At 46.9% G+C, this 27836-nt stretch overlaps 1 protein-coding gene across 4 annotated transcripts; it reads right to left on the bottom strand.

Moving 5' to 3' along the window:
* Positions 1-152: 152 nt before the first annotated feature.
* On the bottom strand, positions 153-26305 carry trim66 (tripartite motif containing 66). 4 transcript variants are annotated; one of them, XM_061813749.1, is made up of 18 exons: positions 24800-25914; positions 19922-20141; positions 17806-17986; positions 15035-15167; positions 14582-14698; positions 13250-13364; positions 12935-13081; positions 11918-12035; positions 10273-11069; positions 7762-7980; positions 7460-7589; positions 7306-7381; positions 7029-7218; positions 5226-6058; positions 5017-5140; positions 4832-4906; positions 4178-4330; positions 153-4098 (listed from the first exon to the last, which is right to left on the bottom strand). In XM_061813749.1, the coding sequence occupies exons 2-18, from the start codon at positions 19928-19930 to the stop codon at positions 3862-3864; spliced, it is 3654 nt and encodes a 1217-aa protein (XP_061669733.1). In that variant the 5' UTR covers positions 19931-20141; positions 24800-25914; the 3' UTR covers positions 153-3861. The 4 variants fall into 4 exon arrangements, with proteins under 4 accessions (XP_061669733.1, XP_061669732.1, XP_061669731.1 ...); XM_061813748.1 differs by lacking the exon at positions 24800-25914 and adding an exon at positions 25945-26305 and having other exon boundaries at positions 154-4098; positions 7029-7221; XM_061813747.1 differs by having other exon boundaries at positions 154-4098; positions 7029-7221; positions 24632-25914.
* Between the last annotated feature and the right edge of the window lie 1531 nt (positions 26306-27836).

The raw sequence follows: 27836 nt of genomic DNA, 5'->3' as shown, positions 1-27836 counted from the left end.
GCGTATGATCCAATGAATAGACAAATTCTGTTTACATTCTCGCCCTTTCCAGATCACACACAAGGAATATTTGTAAACGATAACTTAAACACTGAAAAAATCTCATGACAACAATAAATTACTCTTTGAGACAACCTTTTTTCATGGCGACACGAACCAGCTGCCAGCTGTGTTAGTACTGCTGTCATTGTCGGCTGAGGTGGATGCAGTACAGATGAAGCGGAGCGGCACTTCCTGTGACAACGATGTAATAAAATGGACAAAATGGTAAACTATGTTCAATAGTGACAGTCATTGATGAGAAACTTTCAATATATACTTGATCATTTTTGCAGTACATGTACAAATGACTTGACTTTTGAATCCAGTGTCAACTAAAATGTAAACAAATCAGTAGGACCTGAAAGGCCGCACGTCAATCACAGCTTGCCAACTGCCATCGCTTCCGAAAATGGAAAGACAAATCTTATTAAATAGCACAAAAAGGTCAGCCCGTCAAATCGGATAAATGGTCACGGGCGATTCTCCAGCGACAAAGTCCAAACGCTGATTTCACGGAATGCTGCGCTCGTCGGGAATCGTTTTCCTCTCGTAGTTCCTTCCATTGTTTACCGAAAGTTGCTGGCGTCTCCAATCATTCTGTAGCTGACCCAAAAGGTCACCAACTGTGTCCGAAAATTTCATTTTGCAAGCTTGCTGTTGAGCGCAGAAGAAGTGTTTGTTACACTTATGTCCCGTGAAAAAAAAAAACAAAAACAAAAAAACATAAATGTCTGGAATCTATTAGGTAAAGACGGCAAATTTTACAAAGCTGCCTCATGGTGGCCAACAAAAATTCCACAGTTGCAAAAATCACAATTGGGCCACATAAATTGTCATGTGCGGTTACGGCTCGTTTTTTCAAAATGGAATCAACATCCAAACTTTTGTACTAGGATGCTAAAAATGATGCAGCGTGTCATCTTTTTCCATCTCCTGCATCCTGGCTGTCCTCATGTCCTCCCTCACAACATCCATCAACCTTTTCTTTGGTCTCCTCTTCCCTGGTAGCTCCATCCTTACCATTCTCCTACCAATTTCCTCAGCCTCTCTCGCCTCTGAACATGTCCAAACCATCGAAGTCTGCTCTCTCTAACCTCGTCTCCAAAACATCCAACTTTGACTGCCCCTCTAATGAGCTCTTTTCTAATCCTGTCCAACCTGCTCACTTCGAGCGAGAACCTCAACATCTTCATTTCTGCCACATCCAGTTCTGCTTCCTGTTGTTTCTTCAGTGCCACCGTCTCTAATCCGTCCATCATGGCCGGCCTCACCACTGTTTTGTAAACTTTGCCCTTCATCCTAGCAGAGACTCTTCTGTCACATAACACACCAGACACCTTTCGCCAGCTGTTCCAACCCGCTCGGACCCGTTTCTTCACTTCCTTACCACACTCACCATTGCTCTGGATTGTTGACCCCAAGTATTCGAAGTCATCCACCCTTGCTATCGCTTCTCCCTGAAGCCTCCCTCTCCCCCTCTACCTCTTTCATTCACAAACATCTTCTTCTTCTTCTTCTTTTCCTTTCGGCTTGTCCCATTAGGGGTCACCACAGCGTGTCTTTTTCCATCCAAGCCAATCTCGTGCATCTTCCTCTCGAACACCCACGGTTGTCCCTCACAACATCCATCAACCTTTTCTTTGGTCTTCCTGTCACTGTTGCGAAGTCTGCTCTCTCAAATCTTGTCTCCAAAATATCCAACTTTGGCTGTCCCTCCCTCTAATGAGCTCATTTCCTATCCTACGCAACCGAGCTCACTCCTCAACATCTTCATTTCTGCTACCTCCAGTTCTGCTTCCTGTTGTTTCTTCAGCGCCACAGTCTCTAATCCGTTCTTCCACCTGCTCCCTGCTTTCACTGCATATCACAATATCATCTGCGAAAATCATGGTCCAATGGGATTCCAGTCTAACCTCATCTACCAGCCTATTCATTACCACAGTGGACAGGAAGGGGCTCAGAGCTGATCCCTGATGCAGTCCCACCTCCACCTTAAATTCTTCTGTCACACCGACGGCACACCTCACCATCGTTCTGCTGCCGTCATACATGTCCTGTACTATGGGTGCAACATTTACTGCATCCCTCGCAGAAGCAAATACATTTGCGAAGTGGCAGAAGCGTCACGTTTCCACGTGGCAACATGTGTAACATCCCCACAAACCCGCACCAGTGAAACACGATGGGTCAGTGGCACTTATCGTTTAATCCGTATATCCACACTTTAGTAAACAAACTACTGCATTGGTAGATACTGTATGGCTGAGCGCGTCGTCGTACTCAAGTAGGGAACATAAATGATAAATTTGAATGAGACCAAAATCTTGGCTGTCGGCTATATAGAAACATTTCCAACAATTGCACATAATCCTTTAGCAATGGCAATGAAATCTGAATAAGACAACGTTGTGTATACTTTTTGACATGTACACTGGACATTTCTTCAGGCAGTCAATACGATACATCAAAGTGCAGGTAGGAACAAAACGTTAAAGACCCTGTAAAGTGAATTCAAAGAGTTGCTGAAAACATGCAAAGACTGAGAATTGGGGAGACGTCGTGCTCGTGTTTCCTGCTCTTTTGAGTATAGATAAAACAACAATGCCAACGTGCTCCGGCGTGAGCTCCTTAGTCCGGGTTAGGGTTATCCGGCGCAGTTGTGACTGTGCTGCTTGTTTAAGCAACGGCGAACTATCCCTGAAGTGTCTGTTACGTGGCCTGCCGCCTGTCTCGCCCATCGCCCGAGAGGGTCCTGGGTCAGCTCGTCAGCTCGCTGGTGGCTAGCACCCGTCGTCGTGCCGTGGAAACCCCCCTGATGAGCCGCTGGGATGCATTCCAGCCACCAAAGCCTTGAAGCGTGTATATTTTCACGGCTCAAACGTGTAGGGATGTGTAGGTGTCAAAGAAAAATGTATTTTATCAACTGTTGACAGTTGAAGACGGCGTGGATTCTGAAGCCCCATTTTATCTCCTTGGTGAATTTGTTGTTGTTAATCATTCAAATTTGGTGTGTCATATTTCCGAGACATGACCAGTATTTTCACTTTACAGGGATTTTAATCCGTTTGCTCTGGAAAGACTCATTTTTTCCCCAAACATACAACAGCAGCGTTCTTCTTGTACATTACAGCAAACCGCAAGGTATATCATAACGAGGTACAAGTAGTGATTGTTAGGTGCATCCATGGTTCGTCATCATGGATCGATCCTCTGCAACTGGATTCTTATTTGTTGGCCGTTCTTGTCCCGCACGTCAGTTTAATGATGAGATTGAGTTGGCGCCTGGATAATAACCAGATCAGGTTTGGATTTTTTTTTTTTGTGCTGATATAAAGAGCTTCATAGACTTAAAGAAGCAAAGTTCGGCACAGATCCAGAACTCCTTCTCGCTCCAAGAGAGCAAACCAGCAATACCACGCCGAAGGCCACTCAGGGATTTCGCTAGTGGCCGAGGTTTAAGCTTTCGTGCTGTCAGAGTGCGCTAGTTCACGTCAATCACTTTTCGACGCCACCCGGTTGACCTCGGGAGAGTGGCGGGGTACACCAAGGACTGATCACCTGTCACTCAAAGGACTGACTCGTTCTGACAGCTTCGAGGCAATCAACCAGACATGCAAACGTTTGGACTCCGGGAGGAAGACACAATGACGAGGAGAAGAAAAACTTCACAAAAAGAGCACATTTGAACCCTGATCTCAACCCAAAGAAGCACGAACCAATACTTGACTGTCCTGTTCACTCCTGTCCTTCTCTTAAAGAAAACACAGACATTCCACCGGGTGTTTCAATAAAAATAGACCAAAAACAGTGGAGTCCCGGTCACATGTGATGCCTCCTTGACTTGAGCGATTGCCTCCTCTTCCTCTTTCTGTGGCACTGCTCCCTCCTCTCCGGCCAGGGAAAGCCGCCCTCGTTGGCCCGGAAGGCCTCGTCATACTCGTCGCTGTCGCTGTCTGCCTCGGTCACCGGGAAAACTCTGCCCGGAAACACTTCCTCCAGTTTGCTGGCGAAAAAGGCCCGGAGGCTTCGGCCCGCTTGGGCCACCTCTGAATCGGGCTGACATCAGACACATAACAACGCTCAAGTCACGATAATCGTAGCGTGAAATGAGGAAAAAGGAATTGCCGTAACTTACGTAGTTGAACTTGGCACAGTTGTGAAACATGAGATCGACGTCAGCCACGAACTGGTCGGGCGAGTTGTAATGTTGCGTGCTCCTCTTGTTAAGTCTTGCGCGGATCACCGACAGGTCGATGGGCCTCTTGATGATCTGATAGTAGTGACGAGCCTACACGGCGACGACGACGACGCATTGACATTTGACATTTGGACCTCACCCCTCGTCCCCGCCCACGCCACGGATTTCAAAGTCATCGGCGCTATCCGCCCTCCGGTTGGTTGGTCAGAGCAAAACTAGTTCCAGTCAACTTTGACAAGCGAAAAAAGGTCTGTCGCGGTATGCACTCGTGAATACACATCAAATTTTGCGTCTCTGGAAAATGACGACCTTTATTAAAGTGTTTCACGTTTCGGTCACGTTAGCTAAAAAAAATTATGTCTCCGAAGTGATTATGTACGGTCGTATCAAGAGTTGGATTAAATCGGTGAAGTCTCCACTCAAGGTCCAGTTCCCAAATTCACAGACTTTCAAGAACATTTGTCTTAAACCGTGAAAAGAGAGCTTTGGCACCGCAACGATATTTAAAGCACTTTGGTTTGTTTTTTTTTGCACGGGTGCTTTTGACCTGCACTGGACTTAACGAAACAGGAAGTTAGGAAAAGCACTTACAAGTGGACTGACGGGCTCGTGAAAGGGAGCACTCAGGATGTTATTCAGGATCAGGAGGGTCAATCGCTCACATTTCTAAAAAAAAAAAAAAAAAAAAAAATAAAATAGATGAAGGACACCAAAGACGCAGGAAAAACAAGAGTGAGCGTGTGCGTTCCCGGCGATGGTTTGTCAAAGCGACTTACTCTCTGATCGCATGCAGACAGGCCGTGTACCGAAACGTGCTCCCCGGATGTTCTTCGATTTTCACAGTCGTATTCAACTTCTGGCTGCGCAACATCTCTGCACAGGCTGCACAGCCAGTCCCCTCTGACCAACCGGAGGAGACAAACAATTGGGTTGCGGGTGTTAGCGGTTAATCAGCTGCAAGGTGCAAAGGGAATTCAAAACTTACGAAGGGAAGCTCAGCAGAGGAGGGATGTGACAGGACAAATGGTAAACCTTCGGGCAGCCGTCGCAGCACAAAAGATCCCCGCCGATCAGACACACTCCGCAGAAGTCCTCACTCTCCACTTGGGCGTCGTCCTCCTCGGCTTCCGCTCTCCTCGGCGGGCCAGGGTTCGCAATTAAAAGCGGCCGTTGACCGGGTCCGAAGGGGTCTTCTTCCTCGAGGTCGGAGCGCAGAGGCTGAGGGTCGTCTGTTGTTTCGAGCTCGGATTCGACATCCACTTCAGACTCCGCAGACCCCTGGGAGCCCAGCTTCTGATCGGACACTTGGTCCGAATCTGTTTCTGCCTGGAATATGCTGTCAAGTTCCGGTTGGGTATCTGACTCTGTTTCTGCAGCACCTGAGTCCACATCGACTTCCAATCCTTGCCCATCCTCGGATCCTGCTCCGGAAGCTGATTCCGGGTCACGTTCAAGGCTTTGATCGGAATCCCCCGTCGACCCGTTTCTGTTGCAGCTTTGAAGAACTTCATTCTCCTTATAGAGACCTTCCAGTTCTGCCTCGGATGAAAACTCCGGCGATGTATCCGAATCGAGGCGCTGGTCATCTTGGGAAACCGCAGCCTCTTCTGGGACAGACTTGGGGTCAGAGTCGGAGTCAAAGTCGAGGGGAGAGTTACTGTCCTGAGAGTCGTCAGGTGGCAGTTTGGATGCTTTCGGGAAGCTGGCCCTTGGACAAGTATCCCACTCGCTGTCAACAGTGAGCCACTGATGTTTGCCTGTACACCGTGACGGTGTGACTGAGTGACTCTTCTTGTTCTCAGAGGCTCCAGACACCACCTGGAAGGAACAGAATGTTAGTCACCGCCTAGATTGAAGCAGTCCGTCACTCTGTCTCACTCAGATCTTTGATTCGAAAGGGGAAAGAGACGCAAAGTCAATGTTACTCTATTGACTTCATCCCAAAGATGTCGCATGCACTTCCGGGTGGCAAAAGCTCAGGCGTTCTCGTAGTAAAAGACACCGTTCCACCTTATTTGACATTGGCAGCGATTGAGAAAACAGGGGAAGAAGGCGTGACCATTTCAAGCCGTCTTCTGCGCTCAAAATGTGTCACGTGTCGGTCGAAAAGTCAGCTGAGGTCAACTGCACAAAGCCAGCCCTAAATGAATCCAAAAATTGACACAGGTCCAAATTTATGCAGTCAACATGATGGTTCAGATCCTGGCTGACAAATTGACTTTTCTTTTGCTGACGGCCAAACGGATAGCGTGCCACCATCAAACATTTTAAGCCTGCGAGAAAATGGCTTCCACGCAGCCGCTGATGGAGGTTTGCTTCCCAGATGCTCCCTTTTCTAAGTGGCAACTCTGCCTCCAGCCAGCCTTGCCATCTTCTCTGTTCAACTATTTACGACATCCGCTCGCGTCATCCCCCTGCCCAAAAGCTTCTGCTCGATTAATTCTCTCTCTTTTTTTTTTTTTTTTTTAGGAAATTGGAAAAGACCTAGATATTTGGGGCTATATAAGACAGCCACAAAAAAAAAAAAACCTTTTCACCGGCAGTCGCTCATTTTTCTGTCGCCCTAAAGTACCCTGATGCCTGTTCTTTAGAAACATTAGAAACTGCGAGCATGATCACATAACATTCTTCTTCTCTTGTGGCAGCGATACGCACAGAGAATTAAATTTATAACTTGTTTTTTTTTAGCCAGATGGGTGTCGGTTCGTTGGGTGAGAACTGAACACCGCTACACACCCAACGGTTAGTTTTCAGCATCCTTCCATCATTTTTGCAGTATTCAACATACATTGTGTGTAAGATCCTGCCAGGGTTCCTGCTGCTGCTGCTGCTGCGAAGTTCGATCCCTCTCCGCCGTGCTCGCAGGTAGCGGGTCGCTCTGCCTTCGCCCATGCGAGGGAAGTCGAGAGATGAGAACTTTCAGGCGTTCCAGGCAAACTACTGGAACTCTGGCCCTTCCGGACTCGCTCTCAGAATCTCTGCTGTTAGAAAAGGAACGTGGAGAGCAAATTGTACAGACTGAAAACATCGCATATTTTGGAAGTACCACACTTGTCTGTACATACCCGTTGTGAGCGTTTGCCGACACTCTGTGCTTTTCCTTGGCAGCAAGACGAATCTCGTCATTTAAGTATGAAGGATCTACCAAGGACGTAGAGATAGAGCTTATAGTTTCTTCCTAGGCGTGCATAATTGCAAGATTCAGTCGCTTCCCATCACCTGGCTCGGTTTTATAGGAGAGTAGCGGCGATCGCCGGCTTCGGGTGAGGATTATGTCGGCCGAGGTTTCCTTGACAATGCAGAGAACTCCATCTGAAGCTCTCCTCTGCCTGGGGTCTGCGCCGGCATACTGAAAACCAAACCATCAGCAGGTCCAAGTGCCTTTCGAGACTTCAACTTCAATCTATATTTTTGTGCAAGGGGAGCTTTCTCCTCATCATACTTCTTCAGCACCAAGTTTTATCACGGACGGGCCAATTCCCAATGAACTCGAGACGGTGCTAGAATGCACCGATTCTTACCTTTCCTGTTGGGGTTTTTGCAGTTCCCACATCGCGGCCGTGAGTAGACCCTGCCGGTCTTTCAGAATAAGAGCTGGCGGGCGGGGCCGCTCTCTCTACGGGGATACTCTGAGGACGCCTCTTGGCGCTGTCGCACGTTGAACTCGCGTTGAGTCTGCATTGCTGCAAGTCAGCGCCGCAGTTGCCGGCTGTCGCGGGCACCTCCGGGGATGCGGATCTCTGCGCACAACACAAACGAGCGTGACTTAACGCAGTTTCGAGGCCTGCCGTATGCGTGTTGGTGTCAAGAACAGAAGAGCAGAGGGCGGGTTCCGTGAGCACGCAACAGAAACATCACTCTCGGCCCGTTCTGGGGCCAAATGGAAGGAAGGGCTTTATCAGGATCAGTACCAGCATCAATTACCACATGTACATTCCTGCTTTAGAAAGTCCTTTTACTAAACTACAAGCAAGGAATAACAGGTCTTGGGGTTCATTTTGTTTTCTGCAACAAGTTGAACGAAACGTCGGCACCAAAGTCCTGCGCAGCATCCGCAAAGCGAATCCCATGAACCGACGACTAGTTGCGGAGCAGGTTGGCCGCTCACCAGCCGCATTATACGTTCATATGTTATCAAATCATAGAATATTTTGCACTTTTAACACGTGCTAGTCAAGATCGGCCTAGCAATATTTATCTTCTTGTCTTGAAGTCAGTTATCAAATGGTGTTCAAGATTCTGTAAAACTGTTGTAAGCAGCAGGGACTTGCTTCCATCTTTTTTGTACACGTCCTCTTTTTTCCACATCGAGGTCAGGCCGATATCGAGCTCCTGCTCCTGAGCAACGTGTGATTAAAACACACGCGAAGAGACTATAATCCTTCTTCCGGAAATGGCGAGAAATTGTCGGAACGCATCTCATCTTCAGCGCGCTAACCCGAGCTGAAGTGATTCCTTGCCGCTATTCCCCGAGTGGCTCATTAATGGCGGGTTAAGTACATAAATGATTACACTCAAGCGGTTTTATGTCATATTCACGGGCCCGTGACGCGGAAACAATGTACCTTTGTGTTTGTGATCAAGCATCCTGAGGATTTTTTGGAGGGAAAAACGACGCTATCGCTCAAACCACCGGCAGAAAAAAAAACGCGGATTGTTTTCTCCGAGATTCTTGGAAGCTCTGCCGTGAAATGCGAAACTCTTGTTTGCCCGTCGTCCTTTCTTCATGAAAGCAGAAGCTACTTTGCGTCGCACCATCTGTTTCCAGGCGAGCTGTCAGCTGCGGGAAGTGATCGTTTTGGCAATCAATTAAACTGTGTGTGTTTATAGTTAAAGGGGGCCTCCGATCTCGCTCTTGCAGTGTGTCAGCCAAGTAAATCGGCGATTGCCCGACTGCCAATTGAACGCCATAATTAGTATGCGTGGATTATACACTCGCTGAACACATAAATACATGACCTATAACGCGCAATGTAATAGAACTCAGCACAAAAATTCTGAGGGCAATAATGCTCAGTTTTAATTTTTGAACATTTAGCGTTCGGTTGGGCTTTGTATCCCCCTGAGAAATTCTCATTACATTGTCGGATTGTGAAGTCTGATTTAGTTGATTAATTTGATATGATAGTGATGGTTAGAGCATCGGTTTGACAAACCAGGGCTCGTGAGTTCGTACCTCACCGGGGCCTCGACTCCCCAAGAGGGGTTGCGTCAGGAAGGGCATCCGGCATAAAAACGGTGCCAAACAAAATACGAGCGTTCAGCTGCGGCGACCCCTAACGGGACAAGCCGAAAGAAACGTACTTTGACAGCGGTGCCTTGACATTGCCGTGATTCGACTTGTGAATTTCCCGAGACTTGGGCCGGGGGCTATACCGATTCTTTTGCTCCGACTTGCGAACGCAGACTTGAGGCACGAGCAACGTATGACGGCAGTTTCTCAACTCGCTACTGGAGAAGCAGCAGTCGGGCAGATAGCGTGCAACAACGACTCAAATTGCCTTCAAACGCCCAGTTGAAGTTTCCCGTCAACCCAAACGTGAAACAAAGAGAATCTTTTGTTTTTAAAATAACCACGTACCTTAGCCTTTCAGTCCGCCAGCTTAATGCTAACGCTAAATAGCATCTACCGTGAATGTTGATACAATGGACTAAACGCAAATATAGATCATGTGACCGTACTCAAACGTCATTTATTCTTGATCCTCTGCATATAAGGAATATTTGTGCCCTACTGACGAGCTGAGCGACAAGTTGAAACGTCGCTAGCAAGACTACAGTCGCTTGCCTGTCTTATTCTGCGCTCAGGTGACAAAGGAGGGCAGAATAGAAGGAGCAGAACAACGGCCATCAGTGCGACAAAAACTATTCAATTCTGTGCAGTAATGTCATTATGCTATCAATACTATTTGGAGTGATGTTCTTCATAATTAAAATTAAATGTTTCAATTTATTGGTTTCTTTTAGGTCATGGAAAAAAATGAACTCATATTTCAAGGCACCATCATACTTGTCGAAGTCTTTTCTCTCACCCGGCCGTTGGATTGCGCTCGTAGCGTCGGTGCAGGACCGGTTCTCTGCCGCTCTTTCCTCGGCTCCGCTGTCGGAGAAACCTGAAACCGTTGTTGACTTGTCTCAGGCTGCGGCTCCTCGTGTTCGCCCACAGCCGTTTGTCCGCGGCCCGCCTCCGCTCCGAATGGTTCCCCCCGGCTATCGTCGGCCGCGCAGTCTTGCTCCGCAACCGTCTCGTCGAGCACCTCCTGCAAAGTTGCGCCGCCAGGCGACTTCTCCCAGCTCTGGCGTGAGCGATGTTGGTCCGCGCTCTGCTGACTATTGCCGACGGGAAGGGAGCCTCTCTGGTGGTGGTGGTGGAGGAGATGTGATTCGGGCAGGGACTGCGACTCGGAGACGGCGGATTGCGGCTGGGACGGAGGTCCACGGTTGCAATTGATGTGGATAGGTCCCGCGATGGGAATATGGGATGAGGGCGAAGGGCATTGGGAAGATGTTTGCAAGGTAGAAGAGTCACTCGGGTCCCAGCACCTCAGCAGCTGCTGGCTCGGCAACCGGGATCCAGGGCCGGGTGGAACATAGGTCGAGTTGTAGAGCGGGGCCCCCAGTTGGCTCTTGTCCAGGTCTGACTGCGACGGGAGGCCGTGCAGGCAACACAGGCGGGGCCCACAGCACATCTGGTACCCGCAGGCCGACTCGCGTCCTCTGTGGCAAACGGGCGGCAGAGCCAAACACGAGATCGGCTGCGGCCTGAGGACGCTGGCGCAGGCCAAGCCTTGCGGGAAGGGGCAGTTTCCGCCTTCCACGGTCAGCTGGCCTGCGTCGGACACACGTACAGTCAGACGTACTGCGTGACATGACGCAACACTTGTCGGTTCGCATGAAAATTATCTCGGGCCAGAGCACCGGCATCACACGGTGGCACAATACACCTTGACTTTTAAGTCCTCTTTTAGCCAAATGCGCAAAATTCTGGGAAAAAAAGTAACAGCAGCTCCAGAAGAGTGGACTCACTCCTGAACATTAAACTGGTATTGAGAGATAACACAAAATTTAAACCGCACCACAAACGATTAAACACTGCACATGCGCCGCAACAGAAAAACCGTCACCCTGTACCGGGCTTTGACGCTCCACGTACAATATTGTGTACCATGTTATTTTCCTTATTGAACCATAAAAACATGGCACGATTGTCACGGAAGAAACAGACTGAATTAACTATCGAGTGTCCGGATTGCTTGCGGCGGCTTCGGAAATGTCAGTGGCTATCAAAATTGGATATGATCAAGACAGAAGAAGCGTTCCAAGTGTCCCAATTAAATGTTTAAAAAAAAAATAATAATAATAAAATCTTTTGCAAGATCTCTACTTTCTCGCTTTTTGTGAGGAAGGTCGAATCCAGATAGGAAACTAGAAAAAATTGTAAACACATCCTAAACTTTCTCAAATTCTCATGGATGGCGCTCCATTGAACTTTGAACATCGGATTTTTATAAATATAATCAAGTATTATTGTAAACGTTGTGTTGAAGTGAATGTGGAGAATCCTTCAAATCCCAGAGAAAGAAAACTATTGAAATTTTTTAAAAATCCATATATTCTCATTTTGATCGAAGACAAAACATCCTCATCGTCATATTGTTTCCATGTAATTCATCTTACCTAACGAGGACATCTGCTTGGTCCAGTAACTCGCATCCCAGTTGAACTTGATCTTCACGGGACTCCAACTTTCAGACTGCAGCGAGGAGTCCAGCAATTGTTGGATTTGCAGAGAAATCTGAGAGAAGAAAACCGGATTTGCTTTTTCTCCATTTCCTTCAGCGTTGCCGGAACTCATTAGCGTCAAGATTGAAGTAACTTCACGGTACTTTTTGAACAAATACAAAGTAAACCAAGTAAATTACACATCACAACTGGAGTGGGTCCCTAAGCTAAAAAAAGATTTCCAATTGCTTTTAAAATAGACACTATGTCAGATTTAGTTCATGTCGTCCCCACCAAGCAGTACATTTTGGATTACGTCAACCCTGATCTGAAATGGGAATAAATCAAATTTAATTAAAATTAGGAGCATTTTCAAAGTTGCTGCTTAGGTCAACTGAAAAGTTTAAATTGTTCGTAAATGTGAACCTGAATGTTTGTCTATCTGTGCCCTGCCATTGGATCATCCATCCATCCATCCATCTTCTTTGCCGCTTATCCTCACAAGGGTCGCGGGGAGTGCTGGAGCCTATCCCAACTGTCAACAGGCACTCCAAACTGGTCGCCAGCCAATCGCAGGGCAGATCCAGACAAACAGCCACACTCACAATCACGCCTAGGGGCAATTTCGAGTGTCCGATTAATGTTGAATGTTTTTGGGATGTGGGAGGAGACCGGAGTGCCCACCCGGAGAAAAACCACGCAGGCACGGGGAGAACATAGAACTTAGCCTCCCGTTTACGTGTTTTTCCACACATTCCGAACGTACTCCGACTAATACAGTGCAGCGTCAACGTCTACCGTCATTGTGTGCGTGTACGCTTCGCAATGTAAAAAAAAAAAAAAAAAAAAAAAAAAACAACGAGGAGTCCACCTACAAATATGTATTCCGCTCAAGCTCGTGAAACGTAACCTACTTTCATTATCATCACCTCCCCCCGCCCCCGACTTCAAGTGACGGCAGTACCGGCGTACCATTCCCCGGCTGAAGAGCACGGGGCCGCGGCAGTGGTGCGTCGTGGCCCAGTGGATGAACTTCTGCACCTGGTCCAGCTGGGCGCAGGTCTCGATGGCGCCCTGCAGCTGGTCCTCCAGACGCTGCTGGAAGTCCTCGGAGATTTTCTGCAGGGGGAAAACAACAACATGGAGGCGGTCTCGCGTGGCCGCTCCGTTTGCGTCGTTGCGAACCGCTTTGGGGTTTTCTTCAGGCACTGTGAACTGATTCTTTAGCCGTACGTTCCCTAACTGGTTGAGAGATAAGCAGAAAAGAAAAGACGAGAAAGTAATTACCTCCAGTTGCTCTATTAATAGGTTGGCTCGTTTGTTAAGCTCGTTGATCATAATCATCTTCGCCATCTTAATCTGGTTCTCGGCCTTCCTGTGCGCAATCTTGACTCCGTGAACCCTACAAAAAGACAGAAAATGAGGAAGCAAATCTCAGAAGAAGGGAGAGAAAAAAAAAATCCCACTTGCTGAAGTGCTCAGACCAGGTGGTTCAGTTTGGAGTGGATTGAAAAAGTCTACACACCCCTGTTCAAATGCCAGGTTTTTATGAAATTCCAAAAATGAACCTTGAAACTTTTTCACACTATTAATGTGACCTCTAGTAACCTGTACAACTCACCAACAAAAAAAACATAGATTTTCAAGAAGGCAAGCGACTGTAACGTGCTCACTTGCACAAGTGTGCACACCCCCTTATCAATGTCAAATGTGAATGAGCACATCCCCCACATAAAGTTCAGCCGCTCTTTTTTGCTTTCTGTCAGAAGCTTGATGCTTTTGTGCAAATCCCAACTGGTACTTGGAACTGCCCATGAGTTCCTCAACCTTGTCCAAGGTTCACTTGAAGAAAAGCGTCGTGTCACCACCACCCTGCAGCCATTATGAGGTCCTTTAGGTTATGAGCAGGATTCACGCCAAACCATCCATTTTCTAAGCCACTTATCCTCACGAGGGTCGCGGGAGTACTGGGGCCTATCCCAGCTATCATCGGACAGGAGGCATGGTACACCCTGGACTGGTCGCCAGACAATCACAGGGCAGATGGAGACAGACAACTCACTCACAATCATCACACCGAGGGGCAATTTAGAGAGTCCAATTAATGTTGCATGTTTTTAGGATGTGGGAGGAAAATGGAGTGCCCAGAGAAAACCCACGCAGGTACGGGGAGAACATGCAAACTCCACACAGGCGGAGCCAGGATTGAACCCGGGACCTCAGAACTGCGAGGCCAACACCTGCCGCCTCACGCCAAACATATCATTTGAAATTCCGGCCCAAAACTGCGAGCTGGCCATTTTGTTTCCATCATAACAACCTGGCAAATCCACTGAGATCCAATATGAGAAACTCAAGAGCTTAAATACTAAATCAAAACTACAGTAGAGGTTTGCGTTTTTATGCTTTTGTAGGGTTTTTTTTTTTTTTTTTTTTTGCCCATTTGTGGATATTTGGAGGAAACCTGTAACTCAATAAAAAAAAAAATCCTCTTTCCACTATTTTTGTAACGGAACTTGTTCGATTAACGGCGTATCCTGGGACACGAAGATCGTTAATCACGTTCCGTTAAATCGTGATCCGGTTCACACGAGCGGTTTTCTTCCGACCCCAACCGACCTGTCCTCTATCTGCTTGGCGTTGCTCTCCACCGCGGACCTCTTCTCTTCCACTTGCACCGTCAGGCTTTCAAAGAGCCAGCGCTGGTCCTCCAGAGCCTTCCCGATCTGCAGCACCCTGCGCACATTGGGGGGGGGGGGGGGGGGGGGTTGGGGGCTCGCAGGGGTCACCAACGTCATGAATAAAACAACGCCAGAAGGAAATGTGTTCCTCCCGGGGCGCGGGTGACCTTAGAGACGACTGCTGCGCTGTAACATCGCCCCCCCCCCCCAAAAAAAAAAAAAAAAAAAAAAAAAAAAGCACGGGAATATTGAATAGATATGAGGCAGGTCGGGGGGGGGGGGTGTTTATGCAGAGGCTAATGATGAATGTGACAGGGAAGTTTTTAACCCGCATCGAGTTTTTTCTTCGCCGTGTCCTTGTGCTCGCATACGAACGAGTGTGAGAACCGACCTGTGAGTTTTGTGGGACGACAGGTGACAGCTGCTGCAGCAGAGGAGGTCGCACGACTCGCAAAGCAGCTCCAGGGGCTGCTGTCTATGAGAGTGGCACACGAGGAGGGGGGGGCAAGGATACGACCCCGTCCCTGGAGGGGAAAAAAAACAAAGCTATAGTCGCGGAAACCAGAAAGGGGGAGGGGAGGGGAGGGGAGGGGGGCATTCGTGCAACAGGTGTGGATGTACACTACCGAGCCGCTTCATTAGGTACAGCTGCACATTGTATACAGGATATTAACAAAAAATGGTTTGACGAGAATAAAAACCCGATATTACTTTACAATAAGTAGTGGAGTCTGTTCAGAACGTGTTGCTTTACAAGACGCACGGAATTCTTTTTTTTTGCCATTTGCCACTGGAGATGTTTTTGTGTTTATTTTTTCCAGGAACCATCCATCCATTTTCTTTGCCGCTTACCCTCACAAGGGTCGCAGGGAGTGCTGCAGCCGATCCCAGCTGTCAACAGGCAGGAGGCGGGGTTACACCCTGAACTGGTTGCCAGCCAATCGCAGGGCACATCGAGATAAACGGCCGCACTCATAATCATGACACCTCTGGGCGATTTAGGGTGTACAATTCATATTACTTGTTTTGGGGATGTGGGAGGAAACCGGAGTGCCCGGAGGAAAACCACGCAGGAAAATCCGCACAGGCGGGGCCGGCATCCAACCCGGGTCCTCAGAACTGTGAGGACAACGCTTTACCAGCTGATCCACCGTGCCGCCTTTTTCAGGAACCGATCACACAAAAATATGGTCCGAGCAGGGTTGCGGTTTGTGGACTGGAAATCTTCATTTCTGCCACCTCCAGTTCTGCGTCCTGTTGTTTCTCCAGCGCCACCGTCTCTGATCCGTACATCATGGCCGGCCTCACCGCCGTTTTTATAAACTTTGCCCTTCGTCCTAGCGGAGACTCTTCTGTCACATAACACATGCCCTAACTCTAACCCCTAACCCGGACTACCCGAAGGAAAGATTTACTTTCGGGATGTAGGCGTAGCTAGCTAGCTATCTCGCTAGCTGCACATTGCAATTTTGCCAGATGACCACGCGATTGGCTGGCAACCAGTTCAGGGTGTGCCCCGCCTCCTGCCCGTTGACCGCTGGGATAGGCTCCGGCACTCCCTGCGACCCTTGTGAGGATAAGCGGCAAAGAAAACGAATGGATGGATGAACCACTGCTGGCAGCAAAGGCAAAGTTCTCATGAAGTAGGGGAGGGGCGACCCGTGCACTGTTTTAGCCACGGCCCCAAAGAGCAGGGAAACGGAAAGGGCAAGAGAAACGTGCCTTTAATATCTAAACCTCAGGCAGCAAAAGTGAGCACACCCCTAAATGAAACTGCTCAATCCAAAATATGGAGTTACAATCCATTGTACGCTATTCTACACACCATACTAATGCGCAAATTGAGGCTGTATGCAATGTACGGCACAATCGGTCAATTTTTTGATGCAGCAGCCAAAATGTATTTCAAAACACTGAAAATTGTGACGGACACAGCCCCGCCACTCTCCATCGTCCGCCTCACACCTGCGTGGCTGACGAGCGCAGCGTCGTTGCGTCTTCGCAAACCCGACGCGAGTGACCGCCTGCCGCCTGGCAGCTCCCGCCACGCTGCGCAAGCTCACAAGGGCGGAGGACGCGCTCGCCGTCGGCAGAAGCTTCTCCTCCGCTTGAGGCTCTTTAAATAGCGCCATGCTAATATTAGCACATCACGGAACCTCGCAGCCTCCTTACAAATCTGGGACACTTATCTAAATAAAGGTGTGATTAAAAATAGCAATCTTCGGGAAGCATTTTCAAGAATTATTAAAAGGCGTACCGTGCTTTACAAAATAATGGCACCGAGGCTTCTGTGTTCTTTAAAAAGGAAACACGCACTTTAGGATTTGTCATTTAAAAGCATGTAAAGAACGAGGCGGCGTGGTTAAAGCGTTGGCCTCACAGTTCTGAGGTCCCGGGTTCAATCCCGGCCCCGGCTGTGTGGAGTTTGCATGTTCTCCCCGTGCCTGCGTGGCTTTTCTCCGGGTGAGCACTCCGGTTTCCTCCAACGTCCCAAAAACATGCAGCATTAATTGGACACTCTAAATTGCCCCTAGGTGTGATTGTGAGTGGGGCTGTTTGTCTCCATCTGCCCTGCGATTGGCTGGCGACCAGTTCAGGGTGTACCCCGTCTCCTGCCTGTTGACAGCTGTGATAGGCTCCAGCACTCTCCGCGACCCTCGTGAGGATAAGGGGCAAAGAAAATGGATGGATGTAAAGAATGAAATAGAATTTGCCACATTTTGCTTCAATTTGATGGGCATTTTTCTATTACTTCTGATGTGCGCCCCTTGTGTCCCCCTCCCCCCCCCCCCCCCCCCCCCCCCCCGCCCCCCAGTACAATTCAGACATTTGTCAAAAGTTCAGATGAGATGCGGTAACATTCATCATTTTTTTGAAAGATCAAAGATCAAGAATTTATGTCCGTGAGTGTTGTTATGCTGTCTCTCTACATGTGTTGCGCCACTGTTTGTGCTCAAGAATGAATCGCTTGTAACACCCCGACACAGATGCGATACGTTAGCCAGTGTAAGGTGTTTTGTATCGTTTATTAGCATTGGGCTAAATGGACTTTTGTGAAGCAAAGCTATGGGGACAGACTGGGACAGGAGAGACACGGAGGAAGTTGAAGTCTGAACCGTCACACCGAAAAGGAGAGCCAAGACTGAGTCAAAGCGGGCTTGCCTGGTCCGGTCGCAGGAAGCGAGCCGGCGCCTCTCTGGAGCGGCTCGTGCAGGTCTGCGTACTGGGTCGGCGCGGCGGCCCTCTGATGCTGATGCATGTCCGTGCACTGGTAGCACAGCCGCTTGTTGCAGAGCGTGCACAAGCTCTGGGCCAGCGTCGTCTCGGAGCAATCTGAGCAACTCTGACGAAAAAAAAAAAACAAAAGAAAGATTCCGTACAAACGGGTTTGATGTGGATTACGTTCTAATGTTGCATTTATGGCTGTACCCAACATGGGCCAGAATCGGTTCCTTCAGTTTTTCGATGCCGCTCATCCTGAGCTGGAGCCCATCCCAGCCGAGAATGAGGGGAGAGGCGGGGTAAACGCTGGTGCTGTTCATTTCATTTACAGATCCAGCATAACTCAAAAGACACAATCACGCCAACATCATTTTTCCTCCGTCTCTCCGTCTCGACCCGAGAAAGTCGGAGCTCTTTTCCAGTTTCTCCTGTTGCGGTGCTGATGGAAATTTTCTATTCTGGAAAAACTGTATTGATTTTTCTTTTAAAGAGTGGGCGCAGGGAGGAGTTGCACCCCAGTTCCGCCGCCTCTCTGGTGAAGGAAGTTTTCTTTTAAGTGCACAAGTAATTTCGTCAGTGCCTCCATTGTTAATCTTCTTCTTTTCCTTCCAGCTTGTCCCGTTCGGGGTCACCACAGCGTGTCATCTTTTCCCATCTGAGCCCATCTCGTGCATCTTCTTCTCTAAGACCCACGGTCCTCATGTCCTCCCTCACAACATCCATCCACCTTTTCTTTGGTCTTCCTCTCTCTCGCTCTTTTGCCTGGCAGCTCCATCCTCAGCACCCTCCGACCAATTTCCTCACTCTCTCGCCTCCGAACATGTCCAAACCATCGAAGTCTGCTCTCTCGAACCTTGTCTCCAAAACACCCAGCTTTGGCTGTCCCTCTAATGAGCTCGTTTCTAATCCTATCCACCCTGCTGACTCCGAGCGAGAACCTCAACATCATCATTTCTGCCACCTCCAGTTCAGCTTCCTGTTGTCTCTTCAGCGCCACCGTCTCTACTCCGTACATCATGGCCGCCCTCACCACTATTTTTTTTAAACTTTTGCCCTTCATCCTAGCGGAGACTCTTCTGTCACATAGAACACCAGACACCTTCCGCCAGCTGTTCCAACCTGCTTGGACCCGTTTCTTCACTTCCTTACCACACTCTCCATTGACCCCAAGTATTTGAAGTCGCCCACCCTCGCCATCTCTTCTCCCTGGAGCGTCACTCTTCCTCCTCCGCCCCTCTCATTCACGCACATATCTTCTGTTTTACTCTGGGTAATCTTCATTCCTCTCCTTTCCAGTGCGTGCCTCCACCTTTCTAATTGTTCCTCCGCCTGCTCCCTGCTTTCACTGCAGATCACAATATCATCTGCGAACATGATGATCCAAGGGGATTCCAATCTAACCTCGTCCGTCAGCCTATCCATTACTACTGCATTACTCACTCTCTCGTCTCTGGACATGTCCAAACCATCGAAGTCTGCTCTTTTTAACCTTCAAACCTCCAAAACATCCAACTTTGGGTATCCCTCCAAAGAGCTCATTCCTAATCCTATCCAACCTGGTCCAAGGGGAATCCAGTCTTTAACCTCATCTGTCAGCCGATCCATTACCACCGCAAACAGGAAGGGGCTCAGAGCGGATCCCTGACGCAGTCCCACCTCAACCTTAAATTCTCCTGACACACCAATGGCACATCTCACTGCTGTCCTATGTCCTGTACTATTTTAACATATTTCTCCGCCACACCATACTTGCGGATGCAGTACCACAGTTCCTCTCTTGGTACTCTTGTTAATTGGCGCGCTAGAAATGAAATTAACTAGCCTTAAATCAATTCCTCTCTGATCAGAATAACTTTTTGGAGTCTTTTGGGATCATTCAGGCTTACGCTTAGTTAAGGACACAGGGGAAGAACTTGGATCGGAACCATTTGAGAGTTAGGACCGCCATGAGCTATAATGCATAGAAAATATTTCTACACATAATTAAAACACCTTCACAAAGGTTAAGTAACCACACAAGCAAACAAATCCATCAACGCAATCAACAATATTTTACCTTCTCCATTTCCGAGCCTCCGGCAGAACGGCGTCGCCTTGGCAGAGGGAGGGGGGGGGCCGCCTGGCGCCTTGGCAGCGGCAACGCTGGGAAGACTGAGAGCGCTTCTTCTTTCTACCTGAGGCAGGAAGCGCCGCGCCCCGGAGGAGAAGGCTGACGTGACGCCGTCGCGGCGCGCTCTGCCTCGCCGCTTCAACTGAGCGGAGGACCCCCCGCCTCGCTGTGGCAGAGGAAAGACAGAAAGCGAGAAAGAGAGAGAGAGGGAGAGAGAAAGAGAGGTGGGGGAGGGTGTCACACTCATATTCGTCCCCTGCTTGCATCAAAAAAAAAATCTTAAAATCTTTTTTTTTTTTAATGAAACTGTGCATAATAATTGGGAATTAGAAAGACGGGATAATGATTTTTTTTTTAAATATCCCTGGAAGCTCTTTTTGTCAAAATGGAGGGAGGGGAAACAAGTGGAGGGGGGGGGAGATTTGTTTCCCAAGTTTGTCCAGGGGAAACAAAAAATATTAATAATAAAGATTGTTTAGGACAAGAGTGTGGTCTTCCTTTGTCGGCAGGAGCACGACCCCGCCCAGGAGCCGACGGAGGTGGCTCATCTAAAGCAGGTCGGGCTCTGATGAGCTCCGGAGGGAACGGGGGGGGGGGGGGGGGACAGGTTGCTCTCCTGCAACCCCTGCTAAAATTATGAAATCAATTAAGATTCCCTGGCAGACTGACTTGAGATGAAGACCTCATTTAGACACAAATTTAGACCAGTGGTGCAGCAGAGGAAAATCATTTTGAAGGCCCCCCCCCCGTCCCCCACACCCCATCCCTTCGGAAGGTGGGTACAGTATCAGCTTCTGCCTGACGACAACCTTCTTCAAGCAGCCTGACCTACAAATGTGGCAAATTTCACATCCCCGGGTGCGTCGGCGGGGAGCTCGGAGCGGCCCCGTTCCCCCGCGATGGGCCCGTGGACCCAATTTAAAAACACAATTAGTCGCTCGTCGTTCGCTCGGCTTTTAATACGGGCACAAAAAAGAAGAAAGAAAAAGCTGTACGTACGTAGCGCTCGGTTGCAAGCAGGGATAAGGCTGCAAAAGGGTGACACACTTTGGTTTTGTTAGTTTATTTTCCTGTTGCGTCACAAAAGATTCCAAACCGAAGTGGAGCCTCTTCAGTGGATATTTTTTAAAAGCACTTCAAACACATTTGTTGCAGCATTTACTCCAGTTAGGACTTCCGTATTTTCCGCACTACGAGGCGCACCGCATTATAAGGCGCACCTTCAATGCGTGGCCTATTTTAAAAGTTTTTCATATATAAAGCGCACTGGATTATAAAGCACTTAGAATAGACGCTACGGTAGAGGCTGGGGTTACGTTATGCATCCAATCGATGGTGTTGCGCTAAAGGCTCATTATTGATCCATACATAAGGCGCACCTGATTATAAGGCGCACCGTCGGCTTTTGAGAAATTTGAAAGGCTTTTAGGTGCGCCTTATAGTGTGGAAAATACGGTATATTGTTTTGATTTTTTTTTTTATTTGATTGTAAATTTTAGTGTATTTTTTATTCAAATTTTTCATTTAGTTGTGATGTATCTGTTCATATTTCTTTGCATTCCCTTTTAATCGCTTTGCAAAATTTGATTCGTTTGTGTTTTTTAACTATAAAATGTAAAGGTGTGACTGCCTAGCAAGTCAGCTGGGATGGGTCTGATTTCTCCGTGACCCCAATGAGTACACGCGGCATAGAAAATATGATGGAGCTCGTGCACGTGACGTCACCGTTATCACGGCGCCATATTGCCGGTCAAATAGAGCCGCTCGACGTTGTGGAGGAGAATATTTACAATACCCGAGACCTGTTGTGCGGTTAGTCGTCACAAGAGACGAGACAGATATTCAAAGAGATCATTCTATAGAATCCACCTGAAAAGATCGATGGATTTCCGCAATTAAACGTGATGGACGGTCCCCGACCAAAACACACACCCGCCTGTGTAGCGATCGCTTCATTTCAGGTAGGAATTAGTTTTCTCAATCTCAAATTACCAAAAAGTATTTATAATGCCAAATTGGCTCATTTGAGAACAATGCGTGTTCAAAAAATAAAACTGTCTGTCGCAGAGGTTTACGGAGGTTAAAGTGTGGCCGGAATTTGCGTCGTGTACGTTCCGTGGAGACGACTCCCTCTTTTTTTTTTTTTTTTTTTTTAAACATAGTTAATGAATGCGAGTTTGTGTTAAACCAGGAGTCATTTATTTAAATATTAGTATTTGTATTTAATACTAGCTGAAAAGATGGATGGATTCGGGCAAACGGTTAACGTGTGGCCGAACACGCTTCCTCGTTCACGAGCCGTCAAAACCGTCACTATGTGGGATTTATTCCTGATTGAGATCCAACAGATCCAGCAACAAAGTATTCGTATGCGTCCAGACTTTTATACGCTTTCAAACCTTTCTGTGTAAATCTCGATGACTTACTCACCAGATCCACGTGTAGATCCAGTTGTCCAAGACAGGCGGAAGCAAATTAACAGTCCAATTTCCTATCGGCGAATGCATTAAATACGGGTCCTCTATGCCGAGTTTAATCTCATTTTTCCACGTACCGTCGTTTATTTTCACCTTGTAAATGTCTGACGGTATCCGTCAAGAGTCTGGGCGTCGTGCTACAAGACATTTTTCCGTGCCGTCTCCAACCGACTTAGCATTGAGCAACGGTTTAGCTTGACCGGCAATATGGCGACGTAAACAAAAGTCACATGATTTTATGACGTAGGTGCACCAGCTCTATACATGCGTTAAATGCCACAGGACAGCACCTTTTGTTAGACCCACCCACCTCCCCTAACCCCTCCCAGACTTTTTCAGTGAGAAAAAGTATTGGAACACGTGACTTGACTGATGTTTCTCGTTGCTCCGGTACTGATTTTTAAAATGAATGCTTGAAAATTAGGCAGTCCTTGTTTTTGGCTTTGCTGACCTATGCAAGACAAACAAACCGTTTTGAAGCTGAGGAAAGAGAGAATATTGATCCGAGGACATGAATTGGAATGTCCTGAAAAAGAAATAAACTGTTGGCGTACTGAGCAACGGACATCGAACAGCTCGACCGAGCTTATCGAAAGCAGTTTATGACGGAAACGCTGTGAGAGCTGTGAAGCAACACCCAAAGACGACATTCAGTGACATCACCACTGGAGAAGGTATCACGCGTCGCCGTTAGGAGAAGACTTAAATATGTACAGGCCATACCACACGATGCAAAACAACTCATCAATAAAAAGAACTGGAAGGCCGGATTGAGTTTTATAAACAAGTACAACGATGAGCCACAAAGGTTTTATGGACTGATGAGATCAAGATAAAGCTCTGCCAAAGTGTTGGAAAGGCCAATGTGTCTGCTTATGATCCAAAACACACATGCTCAGATTTGAAGCTCGGAGGCGGTCATGTCATGGCTTGGGCTTGCGTGGCTGCTTCTGGAACGAGCAGCAGAATAGATTCTGAAGTCTACAAAACCATTTTGACTGCCATCCATCCACTTGTCGGGTCACTGGCATTTTACAGAAATATGGATCCAAACTAATCGGGAGAAGCTTCGTCATGCAACAGGATAATGACGGCAAACTCGTTACGGACACAGCAAAAAGGTCTTAAAAAGTCAATCACCAGACCTTGACCCAATGGAGCATGCATTTTACATCCTGAAAAAGAGACTGAAGGGACAGAGACCCAAGAACAAGCAAGAGCCGAAAACCACCACAATTCGATGAATTCGACGGGTCACGGCCTTGATGCAGTCATTGCAAGTACGAGTAATAACAAAATATTAAACGTTATTCACTTTGAATTGATTAATAATGTCTGTGATCTGAAGAAAATCTCTTTTTCATAGAATGTTCAAGTTTGACCTGTGCTGTGCAGCGCGGTCTGGCAACTAAATCCACTGTTACTTCTACCTTACATTCATCAAGACAATTTTTTCCATAAAAACATCTAAGAATGTATTTGATACCCTAGAAATTCTTTCTCGAAAGGCCAAAGGTAGCACTTGTCGTGGAGGGGGCAGTTTACGGTCTGAGAACTCAATCCATTCTATATTGTATACTTTTACTTCTACCTTACATTCATCAAGCCAATTTTCCCCATAAAACCATTTGAGAATTTATTTTGATGCCCTTAAAATTCTTGACGAGTGAAGACCGATGTTCTACTCACGCAGGACAAAGAACCTTAAACTCGATGTCAAGGATATCGAATAAATGATCAAACAGCACTCTATGCATAGACACTGTTGATAACAGATATCACCTTTTCACACATGCTCAGAATTTATTTCTACCTTTAGCAGACTCACGGACCCAAAAGTTAAAAAATATATATACAGAATTAACGTTTTGGAAATCCATCTGAGCATTTATTTGATTAACCTTGATATTCAACTAGAGGTCCATGCAGTTTTACGCTTTTTGTCCTGACTCGTCGAACAACTTTGGTATACTAGCAAAATAAATGAAGCCGCGCTCGTCCCCTTGTCGTAAAAATGTTCCATCTGTGCACAAAAAGTCTCCATAATGTCATGTAACAACAGGCCTGTCATCAAATCGACGCAAGCCCCGCCTCCGCATCCACAGCGCCTGCAGCTTCAGCATCAAAGCATTTTTTTATTTTTTTTTTTTTTTGGGGGGGGGGGTGATGACGCACCTACCTATCAAGGACGTGACGCAGTCCAAAAAAAAACATAAACACTACACGACCTCCCGGCGCGACATCGCCACCGACACAAAAGTACGTCGAGAATGTTGACAAAATAGCAACGTCGGGACGAGTCCGAAACGGCGGTCGGGGGGGGTGCAGCGTCAAGTCAACATCCTACCAGGTGTGCGTCATTTCTCTGGGTCGCACCGAGACTTGTGCCACGGCTTCAGTGTCAGCCTCCCCCCCCCCAAAAAAAAAAAAAAAAAAAACTCCAGGATCCTTCTTCGGGCAGCCGACTTGTTGGGTACTTTGTGGTTTTGAACGTCGCTCCCGAGAAGACAGAAAAGCAGGTAGCAAGCATCCACCGAGGAGTGTCTCTGTCGCTCACCGCCAGCGGATGTCGCTCTTTTGGCCCGGCCAAATTTGGGAGACTCGCGTCTCGCGCGTTCTCGCGAGATTCTGAACTTCCCGTGAGTTGCGTCCACTGATTTTAGGAAGAAAAAAAAAAAAAAGACTAGATGACGCATACAGCGCCATCTTGGTACTCCAAAAACAGGATAGCGCATGCAGCGCCATCTTGGTACTCCCAAAACCTGCGGAGGACAGGGTTTACAGGTTGGATTATGGCGGGGTTTTCCTCAGTTTGCCATGGAGAATAAAAACTGGTCCTGTGAGTTTGACATTTTTTCACTTTTGGTAACATGAAGGATTTTTAATTCGACTTGGTATGCCATAAAAAAAAAAAAAAGGCTAAGTGCAAACGAAAGACCACCAGGAAACCTTGCATATTACCTAGCGGACGATTTCTGTGGCATGTTAGCTTTTCCCAAAATACGCTGTGAACCACTATTATCATAACATAGCAAAAAACAAAGTATTTTTTGTCATAAAAACATAAAATTTTTAAGTCAATCAGTTCGATATATTTTTGGAAATAAGGACTCGCAATGGGAAAGTACATGCTAAATGCTAAAAGTTCATCTGTTGTCTCTGTGACGTCCTATTTCAGATGGAAAATTTAAACTCGTTTCCTCGCATTTGAAAATCTAATTCAAATTGCAGAGTTATGTATTGTGAAATTCATCCAAAATTTCACAGAAAATCCGTTTTCTTGCTTATCCGCTGATCAAGTTTGGGAAAATATTGACGTTGCTTTTTTGCAAGAAAAAAAACGTCGGCCTGTCAAGGTGAAGCAGAGAGTGAACAGTGAACAACAACAACCGTAAACCAAACTTTTTTTCAAGTGAATTAAGCTGATCGTAAAATAAAAAAAACCTTTACAAACAAACTTTAACAGTGTCAAAATAAATCTTTCTGACTTACCTGTGGAATATTTTCTCACAGCCACCAAACTAGCGATTAACGCAGGTGGGCATGGTTGTTTCGGGAGTATCAAGATGGCGGATGGCGACTTCAGCTTTGGTGGCCAATGAGCCAACCAGTCTTTTTTTTTTTAGATCAGTGGTCTCGCCACCACAAGCAAAGTGAAACAATTGGCTTTTGAAATAGGACATAATTGGAAAATGTTTTCACAAATGTAAAGATGGCAGTCAACGACCTGATGTTGTGCCTTTTATTAACGGTGCCGTTTCCTGCGTCAAACTTAAACATGAAAAATACTGTCTATAAACTCAGTGGACAGTGGCATAGTTATGTTAGTTTTGAGAATGATATAGGCACCAAAATTTTTGAAAAAAATTGTAGTTTTCATGACAAGATCATTCGCTTTCTTTTTTAGATAGATAGATAGATAGATCTGATTTTCCATTATCAACGAGTACATGTATGTCGATTTTTTTTTTTTTTTTAATCTGCAGAAAATAAAACTAGTCATTTTCGAAGGGAAGTACGCACCCCCTTTGGGCAGGAAAACTTTTTATAAAACACACTGTTAAATGGTGACTTCTAACAGTGTAAATACAGGGCAATCATAAAATTTGGAAAACTTACATTATGAGTCCAAACAACCTAAAAATAATTTTGCCAAACCTCAGACAGAATATTTATATCAAATAGGCTACTGCACTTAAAAGTTATACTTCAGAATTAAGTACACAAGTAATTTGTTTATATATATATATATATATATATATATATAAAAGAGAGAGATCATGAAATATAAAAGTGAGCGACAAAATGCATGATTTACAGGGCCAGTGCTACAGATGGGCCTAATCGTATTCACAGTTGTGAATTATATCATATTTGAGAAATTTACATCCAACTTACCTTTTGCGTTTCCTGGTTTGGATATGCTCCTGGATATTTTTTTTTTCTCCTCGGCTTCCATAATTGATCATATCGGAACACAGATTGCACAGCGTTTTGCCGCAAACGTCCACTTTTTATGTGTTCGGTTAGACATGTTGATGCCTTTTTTGTTCCTATCTGCACGGTTACACTTTTTTGAAGCCATGCCCGTCTGAAACAGTTTTTTACCCCGTGGTTTTTATCAATTTCCCTGGCACGATTTTCATCTTTTCGCTCCGAGACTTTCGCAATACTGGCAAACGTGCAGAATGATCGATAACATATGCGTAAGTATGTCTATAAGTTATAACTATGCCGCAGTAAACTGAATCCTTCTCCATGAAATGTTAACATCAGAGTGAAAATACCAACGAAATACCGCCAAAATGCGGCTGGAAATCGGAATGTTGTCATAATTCCAAACACCAAATTTAATGCAAACGGAAAGCCATTTCTGCTATCACGGCTGTGACTAATTTCACGACGAGCGTTGCCGATAGATGCTGGCGGCTGGTCTTGATCGCAGCCTCGTCCCGGGTCAAGCCGTACCCTGCCCTATCTCCCCGCCCCCTCCAAATTCTCTCAACAGATTTATACGTTTCACAAAAACAACAATTTCAGCTGAAAAAACTCAGAGTTCCGCAAATCCGCGGACAATTCTCATCCCCGGAAGAAAGAGCGATGGTGGCCAAGTTCGCTTCCTCAATTGAGAAGATGGACTAGTCCATTGAATGCGAAGGATGGTCAAAATGATCAATAAAGATGAGGATTTTCACGTGTGTTTCAACGTGTTAAATTCACAATTTTTTCTTCCGTACAGGACGATGGGGGCCCCTGGAAATCTCGGGGCCCGAAGCGACGTCCTCCTGCTTTCCAAATGTTAAGTCCTCCCCTTAGGGCCACCGTAGTTGCACGCCGTGATTTCACCGTAACTCGAAGTGAAGAGTTCATTGCGGACCGGCGGA

The sequence above is a fragment of the Syngnathoides biaculeatus genome, chromosome 3 (assembly GCF_019802595.1).
Source record: "Syngnathoides biaculeatus isolate LvHL_M chromosome 3, ASM1980259v1, whole genome shotgun sequence".
In the NCBI taxonomy this organism is placed as follows: Eukaryota; Metazoa; Chordata; class Actinopteri; order Syngnathiformes; family Syngnathidae; genus Syngnathoides; species Syngnathoides biaculeatus.
Note: the sequence above shows the minus strand (reverse complement) of the source record. Positions and strands in the feature narration are given on the sequence as shown.

Coding starts and splice junctions, on each gene's coding strand:
- trim66 (XM_061813748.1), bottom strand. Junction 14,699..15,034: donor TCGTCCCACAAAACTCACAG/GTCGGTTCTCAC, acceptor CAATGTGCGCAG/GGTGCTGCAGATCGGGAAGG. Junction 11,070..11,917: donor CAAGCAGATGTCCTCGTTAG/GTAAGATGAATT, acceptor TGTCCGACGCAG/GCCAGCTGACCGTGGAAGGC.